Source organism: Rana temporaria, chromosome 5, assembly GCF_905171775.1.
Source record: "Rana temporaria chromosome 5, aRanTem1.1, whole genome shotgun sequence".
NCBI classification, from domain to species: domain Eukaryota; kingdom Metazoa; phylum Chordata; class Amphibia; order Anura; family Ranidae; genus Rana; species Rana temporaria.
In genome coordinates this window covers 19,645,449-19,655,448 of record NC_053493.1, presented here as the reverse complement: position 1 = coordinate 19,655,448, position 10,000 = coordinate 19,645,449, and the positions used below count along the sequence as shown (strand labels likewise).

Sequence of the window (10,000 nt, the reverse complement as noted above, 5' to 3'; positions counted from 1 at the left end):
AGCAGACACCTCATTGCCCCTTTAAGGGGTTTAGGGATGCCGGGAGGCGGGGTTTATGATCATGTGACCACCATGGTGGGCTTTCACAACGGTCACATGATCAGAAAGCTCCTAATCACAAGTAGCGATCGGGAGCTTTCCGTTAGCCGCCGGTGACGCCTCTCGGGCGCAGCTGTACGGACACTAAGGGATGCACTGACCTTCCAACAACCTTTCCTGCATTCTCTTCTCTTTGGCAGCTTCCAGCTCTTGCTTCTCTCTCTTCTCCTTCAGTGTCTTGCAGACCTTCTTGTGTGTGAACCAGTGCAGCTTCTGACAGTTCTGGTCACAATAAATCACCTGAAACACACATATTGGATTACAGAACTTTTCACAATTCAGACCACCATAAAAGCAGAATTAAAAGGCAATTTTCTTTTAATTTTGGGTAGAGTGGGGGGGGAGGGGTTACACCGATACCACTTTAAGACCCAGTACACATACCAATACTTTTTTCCCCGATAACGATTCTTTTTTCATTTTTTTATTTTAGTGGCACAAATAGGCAGCACTAATGAGGCGTATCAGTAGTCCATTTTTTTTTTTTTATGTGTTGTGTGTGTGTGTGTGTGTGTGTGTGTGTGTGTGTGTGTGTGTGTGTGTGTGTGTGTGTGTGTGTGTGTGTGTGTGGGGGGGGGGGGGGGGGGGGGGTGCTAGAGAAAACCGTATCAATGTTTTTTTTTTTGTTTTGTTGTTTTTTACATTAACCTTAAAATATTTTTTACAATTTATATATTTATTACAATGCTTTCTTTTTTTTAGTAATATATTTTTTAATAAACAGACCCCTGACATCTCCTTTTTGAGACATGGAAAGGGACAGAGGACACAGATCTGTCTCAGCTGCACTGAAGATGAATGGACAGGAGACTCCTCCCCATTCATAAACTGAAGCATAGTAAACACAGTTTACGATGCTCAGTTATGAATGGTAATTCAGTGTTCACTGACTCTGTGCAATCAGAAAAAGGAAGGAGGCAGTAAGGACATATCTACCAACTCCTTCCTCTGCTCTCCATCCTGACAGATGTGGGACGAGGGGGGGACCCCTCGAGAAAGAAAGGAAGGAAGGAAAAAGAAAGAAAGGAAGGAAGGAAGGAAAGAAAAAGAAAGAAAGAAAGAAAGAAAGAAAGGAAGGAAGGAAGGAAGGAAGGAAAAAGAAAGAAAGAAAGAAAGAAAGAAAGAAAGAAAAAAGAAAGAAAGGAATGAAGGAAGGAAGGAAGGAAAAAGAAAGAAAGGAATGAAGGAAGGAAGGAAGGAAAAAGAAAGAAAGGAATGAAGGAAGGAAGGAAGGAAAAAGAAAGAAAGGAAGGAAGGAAGGAAAAAGAAAGAAAGGAATGAAGGAAGGAAGGAAAAAGGAATGAAGGAAGGAAGGAAAAAGAAAGGCAGGAAGGAAGGAAGGAAAAAGAAAGAAAGGAAGGAAGGAAAAAGAAAGAAAGAAAGGAAGGAAGGAAGGAAGGAAGGAAGGAAGGAAGGAAGGAAAGAAAAAGAAAGGAAGGAAGGAAGGAAAAAGAAAGAAAGGAAGGAAGGAAAAAGAAAGGAAAAAGAAAGAAAGGAAGGAAGGAAAAAGAAAGAAAGGAAAAAAAGAAAGAAAGGAAGGCAGGAAGGAAGGAAGGAAAAAGAAAGAAAGGAAGGCAAGAAGGAAGGAAGGAAAAAGAAAGAAAGGAAGGCAGGCAGGAAGGAAAAAGAAAGAAAGGAAGGCAGGAAGGAAAAAGAAAGAAAGGAAGGCAGGAAGGAAAAAGAAAGAAAGAAAGAAAGAAAGAAAGAAAGAAAGAAAGGAAGGAAGGAAGGAAAAAGAAAGAAAGGAAAGAAGGAAAGGAAGGAAGGAAGGAAGGAAGGAAGGAAGGAAGGAAAAAGAAAGAAAGGAAGGAAGGAAGGAAGGAAGGAAGGAAGGAAGGAAGGAAGGAAAAAGAAAGGCAGGAAGGAAGGAAGGAAGGAAAAAGAAAGGCAGGAAGGCAGGAAGGAAGGAAAAAGAAAGAAAGGAAGGCAGGAAGGAAAAAGAAAGAAAGGAAGGCAGGAAGGAAAAAGAAAGAAAGGAAGGAAGGAAGGAAGGAAGGAAGGAAGGAAGGAAGGAAGGAAGGAAAAAGAAAGGCAGGAAGGAAGGAAGGAAAAGGAAAGGCAGGAAGGAAGGAAAAAGAAAGAAAGGAAGGCAGGAAGGAAAAAGAAAGAAAGGAAGGCAGGAAGGAAAAAGAAAGAAAGGAAGGCAGGAAGGAAAAAGAAAGAAAGGAAGGCAGGAAGGAAAAAGAAAGAAAGGAAGGAAAAAGAAAGAAAGAAAGAAAGAAAGAAAGAAAGAAAGAAAGAAAGAAAGAAGGAAGGAAAAAGAAAGGCAGGAAGGAAGGAAAAAGAAAGGCAGGAAGGAAGGAAAAAGAAAGGCAGGAAGGAAGGAAAAAGAAAGGCAGGAAGGAAGGAAAAAGAAAGGCAGGAAGGAAGGAAGGAAGGAAGGAAGGAAGGAAAAAGAAAGAAAGAAAGAAAGAAAGGAAGGAAGGAAGGAAAAAGAAAGAAAGAAAGGAAGGAAGGAAGGAAGGAAGGAAAAAGAAAGAAAGGAAGGAAGGAAGGAAGGAAAAAGAAAGAAAGGAAGGCAGGAAGGAAGGAAGGAAGGAAAAAGAAAGCAGGAAGGAAGGAAGGAAGGAAGGAAGGAAGGAAAAAGAAAGAAAGGAAGGAAGGAAAAAGAAAGAAAGGAAGGAAGGAAGGAAAAAGAAAGAAAGGAAGGCAGGAAGGAAAAAGAAAGAAAGGAAGGCAGGAAGGAAAAAGAAAGGAAGGCAGGAAGGAAAAAGAAAGGAAGGCAGGAAGGAAGGAAGTAAGGAAAAAGAAAGAAAGGAAAGAAGGAAAGGAAGGAAGGAAGGAAAAAGAAAGAAAGGAAGGAAGGCAGGAAGGAAGGAAGGAAAAAGAAAGAAAGGAAGGAAGGAAGGCAGGAAGGAAGGAAGGAAAAAGAAAGAAAGGAAGGCAGGAAGGAAGGAAGGAAAAAGAAAGAAAGGAAGGCAGGAAGGAAGGAAGGAAGGAAGGAAAAAGAAAGAAAGGAAGGCAGGAAGGAAGGAAGGAAGGAAGGAAAAAGAAAGAAAGGAAGGAAGGAAAAAGAAAGAAAGGAAGGAAGGAAGGAAAAAGAAAGAAAGGAAGGCAGGAAGGAAAAAGAAAGAAAGGAAGGCAGGAAGGAAAAAGAAAGAAAGGAAGGCAGGAAGGAAGGAAAGAAGGAAAAAGAAAGAAAGGAAAGAAGGAAAAAGAAAGAAAGGAAGGAAGGAAAAAGAAAGGCAGGAAGGAAGGAAGGAAGGAAAAAGAAAGAAAGGAAGGCAGGAAGGAAGGAAAAAGAAAGAAAGGAAGGCAGGAAGGAAAAAGAAAGAAAGGAAGGCAGGAAGGAAAAAGAAAGAAAGGAAGGAAGGAAGGAAAAAGAAAGAAAGGAAGGCAGGAAGGAAAAAGAAAGAAAGGAAGGCAGGAAGGCAGGAAGGAAAAAGAAAGAAAGGAAGGCAGGAAGGAAAAAGAAAGAAAGGCAGGAAGGAAAAAGAAAGAAAGGAAGGAAGGAAGGAAGGAAAAAGAAAGAAAGGAAGGCAGGAAGGAAGGAAGAAAAAAGAAAGAAAGGAAGGCAGGAAGGAAAAAGAAAGAAAGGAAGGAAGGAAGGAAGGAAAAAGAAAGAAAGAAAGAAAGAAAGAAAGGCAGGAAGGAAGGAAGGAAGGAAAAAGAAAGAAAGGAAGGCAGGAAGGAAGGAAGGAAAAAGAAAGAAAGGAAGGCAGGAAGGAAGGAAGGAAAAAGAAAGAAAGAAAGGAAGGCAGGAAGGAAGGAAGGAAAAAGAAAGAAAGAAAGGAAGGCAGGAAGGAAGGAAGGAAAAAGAAAGAAAGGAAGGCAGGAAGGAAAAAGAAAGAAAGGAAGGCAGGAAGGAAAAAGAAAGAAAGGAAGGAAGGAAGGAAAAAGAAAGAAAGAAAGAAAGAAAGAAAGAAAGAAAGGCAGGAAGGAAGGAAAAAGAAAGGCAGGAAGGAAGGAAAAAGAAAGGCAGGAAGGAAGGAAAAAGAAAGGCAGGAAGGAAGGAAAAAGAAAGGCAGGAAGGAAGGAAAAAGAAAGGCAGGAAGGAAGGAAAAAGAAAGGCAGGAAGGAAGGAAGGAAGGAAGGAAGGAAGGAAAAAGAAAGAAAGAAAGAAAGGAAGGAAGGAAGGAAGGAAGGAAGGAAAAAGAAAGAAAGGAAGGAAGGAAGGCAGGAAGGAAGGAAGGAAAAAGAAAGAAAGGAAGGCAGGAAGGAAGGAAGGAAAAAGAAAGAAAGGAAGGCAGGAAGGAAGGAAGGAAAAAGAAAGAAAGGAAGGCAGGAAGGAAGGAAGGAAAAAGAAAGAAAGGAAGGCAGGAAGGAAGGAAGGAAAAAGAAAGAAAGGAAGGAAGGAAAAAGAAAGAAAGGAAGGCAGGAAGGAAGGAAGGAAAAAGAAAGAAAGGAAGGAAGGAAGGAAGGAAGGAAGGAAGGAAGGAAAAAGAAAGGCAGGAAGGAAGGAAAAAGAAAGGCAGGAAGGAAGGAAGGAAGGAAAAAAGAAAGGCAGGAAGGAAGGAAGGAAAAAGAAAGGCAGGAAGGAAGGAAGGAAAAAGAAAGAAAGAAAGAAGAAAGGAAGGAAAAAGAAAGGAAGGAAAAAGAAAGGAAGGAAAAAGAAAGGAAGGAAAAAGAAAGGAAGGAAAAAGAAAGGAAGGAAGGAAGGAAGGAAGGAAGGAAAAAAAAGGAAGGAAGGAAGGAAGGAAGGAAGGAAGGAAAAAGAAAGAAAGGAAGGAAGGAAGGAAGGAAAAAGAAAGGCAGGAAGGAAGGAAAAAGAAAGGCAGGAAGGAAGGAAGGAAGGAAGGAAGGAAAAAGAAAGGCAGGAAGGAAGGAAGGAAAAAGAAAGGAAGGAAGGAAGGAAAAAGAAAGAAGAAAGGAAGGAAAAAGAAAGGAAGGAAAAAGAAAGCAGGAAGGAAGGAAGGAAGGAAGGAAGGAAGGAAGGAAGGAAGGAAGAAGAAGAAGAAGAAAGAAGGAAAGAAGGAAAGAAAGAAAGAAAGAAAGAAAGAAAGAAAGAAAGAAAGAAAGAAAGAAAGAAAGAAAGAAAGAAAGAAAGAAAGAAAGAAAGAAAGAAAGAAAAAATAAAGGAAGTAAAAAGAAAGAAAGAAGGGAAGGAAGGAAGGAAGGAAGGAAGGACGGACGGAAGGACGGAAGTAAGGAAGGAAGGAAAGAAACTCCCTAATGGGGGGGGGGGGGAGGTTAGTTATACTTTAAAGTAGTATAAAATCCTACCTGCATGTGGGCGGTTTCGGCCCCTCGGCGTCAAACCCCGGCACCGTTGGGCACCCAGGTGGCAGAGGTGCAGCCCCACCGTACCAAGCAGTACTTTAGGTTTACTGCTGTATTGGATGCAGTGCTGATAATGCCATACATTAATGACCCGGAGGGACCCCGATAGTCCAGTTTGTAGAATGGAATGAACAGGCACTCACCAGCTTGCACACAGAGCACCTCTTATCGGCTCCCTTCTCTCCGCACGCTGTACAGAACTCTGCGTTCACGAAGCCCACCTGCCCGGTAATGGCCTGAGTCAGCACGGAGAAGGCTGTCGGGTCGGAGCCCTGAAAAACAACCGCACAATGAAATCACATTACAAAGACTGAAAGGTTTGTTACCCCAACACTTCAAAATTCAGAATGTGGCTGCTGTACCTTGTACTTATATGAGAAAGTCTCCCGTTCCATTTGCATTGCTTCCTTTATAGGAAATCCCCGGTGATCCTGCCAGTCTCGCTGCTTTCCTATTTAAAAATACTGACCACACTAAGCAGGAGAGCACAGCATGGTCAGTTCTCTAGCTGTGCTGGGAAGCTGGTAGCAGCAAGTCTGTTTTGGGAGCGGTCCGGAACTGGTTAAAAAGAGGCATACTGCCATCTTCAGGTTGGAGGATTGTTTTGGGGATGAAATGTCAGGCTTGCATGTGGTTATAATACCACAGATTACTGTAACCTCAGCATGGGGCAATATACAGACCGGGGACAAGAAGGGGTTAAAGGAAATTTATGATAAGAGAAAAGGCTGCCATTACTGACCTCCTGCTGAAAATTCTAGTTGCCTGGCTATAATGGCGACCATCTTGCTTTACTCTGTTGAACTACTGACCCAGAACAAGCATGCAGATAAGAAGTTGTGACTTTTCTGAATGGCTGTCCTAGACCTAGGTCAATGGTCTCCAAACTGCAGCCCGGGGGCAGAGTGTGGCCCTTTGCTTGCCCTTGTCTGCTCCTTGGGGGCAGTATTTCTCACAACGATGGGGCAGTATTCCCTCTACTGACACGAGCAGCGATGGGGCACTATTCCTTCCACTGACACCAACGATGGGGCACCATTCCTTCCACTGACACCAACGATGGGGCACCATTCCTTCCACTGACACCAACGATGGGGCACCATTCCTTCCACTGACACCAACGATGGGGCACCATTCCTTCCACTGACACCAACGATGGGGCACCATTCCTTCCACTGACACCAACGATGGGACACTATTCCTCCCACTGACACCAACGATGGGTTCACTATTCCTCCCACTGACACCAATGAGAGTCAAGTTGTCATTTTAGAAAGGTCCGTAATGGCGGCTACCACCACTTATCACAGGTTCGGCTTAAAGTGGAGGTTCACCCTCAAAAAAAATTCTGACATCATACGGAGTCGCGCCATCCTACCGACAGAATGCCGGTGTTTTTTTTCTTTCTCAGCACATACCTCTTAATCCCGATTTTCACCTCACGGCAATCCCGCGGGAGTGGGCACAGGTTGCAGAAAAAACCCGAACGTCGGTGCGGCTCTATATGGCGCCTGCGCACCGACGTTCGGGTTCTGTCAGCAACCTGTGACGCGCAGTATGCGCCGTTCGGAAGCCTGTCAATCACAGGCAGTGCTTGGGAACGCCCACTCCCGCGGGATTGCCAGGAGGTGAAAAATCGGGATTAAGAGGTATGTGCTGAGAAAAAAAAAAAAAAAACACTGGCATTCTGTCGGTAGGATGGCGCGACTCAGTGTGATGTCAGAAATGTTTTTAAAGGGTGAACCTCCACTTTAAATAGTATTTGAGTGTAATGCCGCATACACACAATCACTTTATGTGATGAAAAAAAACGACACTTTCTGTGAAGTAAAAAATGACGTTTTTGAAACTTCAATTTTCAAAGACGAAGTTCCCTACACACCATCGTTTTTCTCACAATGTTCTTGCAAAGCGAGGTTACGTTCCACCACGTTTTTCCATTGAAGCTCGCTTCATAAGTAGCTTCTGGGCATGCGTGGATGAAAAAACGTCTTAGAAAACGACGTTTTTTGCTACACACGGTCAATTTCTGTGAAGTAAAAAGTGCACTTTTGAAAAACGACACATAAAATTGAAGCATGCTTCAATTTTTTTTGGTCGTTTTTTAGAAGACATAAAACGACGTTTCCCCCCACACACGGTCAATTAAAGTGACGTTTTTAAAAACGTCATTTTTTTTCATCACATAAAGTGATGGTGTGTACGCGGCATTAGTCTAGAAGTTTTCATACAAGGCTCAGACATGGGTAATACGTTTTGGGTAAACAATCTGCTGCGATAACGAGGTCTTACGATTTCCACAGGCGCGATACTTCGGACCAGCTGCTGCAGGAGAGTGGCCTCACAGAACGGAAACTTCCGGATACTTTCTCGGATAAACTTTTCTTGGAAAACAGGGAAGCAGTCACTGTCCCTTCCTTTCAGAAAGCTGAAAAGAAGATATTTGTGCGTTAAAAATAAATACAAAGGGCAATACCGTTGCAATTTGTAACAAAATGTAAGCGCAAGGATTCTGCTTCCACGTTGCAGCGACATGAAATTTCAACTGCCAGATTCAAATACAACATCCACCATGACCTAAAACATCACTTTTATTAAAGAAGAAGTGGATGCTGCCTTTTTTTTGCTGACCTGCAAAGTAAAGGCATAATGTGCTAGTATACATCACATACTAGCACATTATGTGACACTTACCTGCAAACGAAGCCCTCTTTGTCACCGCTGGAGGCCGCATCCATCTTGGCCCGTCTGCCTTTCAGACTCCGGCTCTGTGACTGACTGGAGCCGCCGGTCACAGCACAGGGCTCTGAAGAAATGGCACGGGTGGGCGTTCCTTCAAAGCGCATGTGCCGATGAAGTCATCGGCGCAGTATTACAGTAAAAGTCTCCCAAACAGTGCAAATTTAGGAGATATTTACAGTACCTATAGGTAAGCCTTATTATAGGATTACTTATAGGTGCAAACAATCCGGAAGTTCACTTCTAGCTGGATTCAGGTAGGGGCGCGCATCTTTGCGGCGGCGTAGCTTATTTACACTACGCCGCCGTAAGTCCGAGAGGCAAGTACTGTATTCACAAAGTACTTGCCTCTTAAGTTACGGCGGCGTAGCGTGAATAGGCCGGCGTAAGCGCTCCTAATTCAAATGAGGATGTGGGGGGGCGTGTTTTATGCATATTAACTGTGACCCGACGTGATTGACGTATTTTACGAACGGCGCATGCGCCGTCCGTGTACATATCCCAGTGTGCATTGCTCCAAAGTACGCCGCAAGGACGTATTGGTTTCGATGTGGACGTAAATTACGTCCAGTCCTATTCACGGACGACTTACGCAAACGACGCAAAATTTTCAAATTTCGACGCGGGAACGACGGCCATACTTATTGACTAGTCCAGCTATTTGATGGAATAACTTTACGCCTGAAAATGCCTTACGTAAACGGCGTATCTTTACTGCGACGGGCGCACGTACGTTCGTGAATAGGCGTATCTAGTGATTAACATATTCTACGCCAAACTCAATGGAAGCGCCACCTAGCGGCCAGCCTAAATATTGCACCCTAAGATAGGACGGCGCAGGCTGTCGTATCTTAGCTAGGTTTAAGTGCATCTCAGTTTGAGAATACACTTAAACTTAGGACGGCGCAGATTCCGAGTTAGGTCGGCATATCTACTGATACGACGGCCTAACTCTCAATGAATCCACCTATTCCTCTTTATCAACGGCCTAAAGATCCACAATATAAAAAAACAGAAGGAAGTCATTTACTACTTGCTGACCACCCTATAGCACATTTACTGCTACAGGGCGCCCGTGTTGCGCAGGATCGTTTTTTCTTACCCAAGCCCGAATCCAATCCAGCGATGTGCACAAGAGCAGCAGGTCCAGCCGCTGTCTCTCTCCTCATTGGACAGATGGCTCCTGCTGCTGTTAATTAAATCCAGCGACACAGGAGCCTGGGGCGGGGGCCGAGTCTCGGGAGCAAACCCGCGTGAAATTGACAGGGGGAAGAAACTTTTTTTGTACATACCATAAATAAATAAGACATCCCCTAAAAATAAGCCCTAGTGTGTTCTTGTAGCCAGAATTAATATAAGACCCGGTCTTATTTTCAGGGAAACATGGTATTTTTCCTACTGACACCAGCGATGGGGCACTTATTCCTCCCACTGACACCAATGATTTTTATTGGTAAGTTGCAGAGAATGCATATCAAACAACCACTAATATCTGATGAAAAGAATGGTTATCCATCAAGATCTACCAATGGTAACATTCAAAACAGGAAGAGGCCTAGAATTAGGCTTCACGCTTACCGCCTCTTAAATATTTACAACCTCTTTAATGACTGCTTTCTATTATTTATATGGATTTTTAGACAGTTAATAAAAGTGAAGTTTTAGGCCATGGTGGGTTTGGTTCATGGGTATAGTGCCCCCTGCTGGAATTTTTCTACTAATATTTCCCAACTTTACAGTACTAGTATACATTAGGTGTTTCAGAATCAAATACAACCCCAGTTCCAAAACGGTTGGTGACGCGGTGTAAAATCTCCATATACACACACACACACACACACAATACAATGATTTGCAAATCTCATAAACCAATATTTCATTCACAATACAAAACATATGAGATGTTTAAACTGGAAAAATGGACCATTTTAGTTAAAGTGAT

General features: G+C 43.2%; 1 protein-coding gene across 1 annotated transcript in view; it reads right to left on the bottom strand.

Annotated features, from left to right (window-relative positions):
* Positions 1-10,000, bottom strand: part of ANKMY2 (ankyrin repeat and MYND domain containing 2) — a 55,056-nt gene that overhangs the window by 6,929 nt on the left and 38,127 nt on the right. Inside the window, exons 7-9 of the mRNA XM_040352247.1 lie at positions 7,612-7,747; positions 5,463-5,591; positions 201-339 (exon numbers count right to left, since the gene is read on the bottom strand). Coding sequence (XP_040208181.1) covers positions 201-339; positions 5,463-5,591; positions 7,612-7,747 — 404 coding nt within the window. The remainder of the gene's footprint in view (positions 1-200; positions 340-5,462; positions 5,592-7,611; positions 7,748-10,000) is intronic.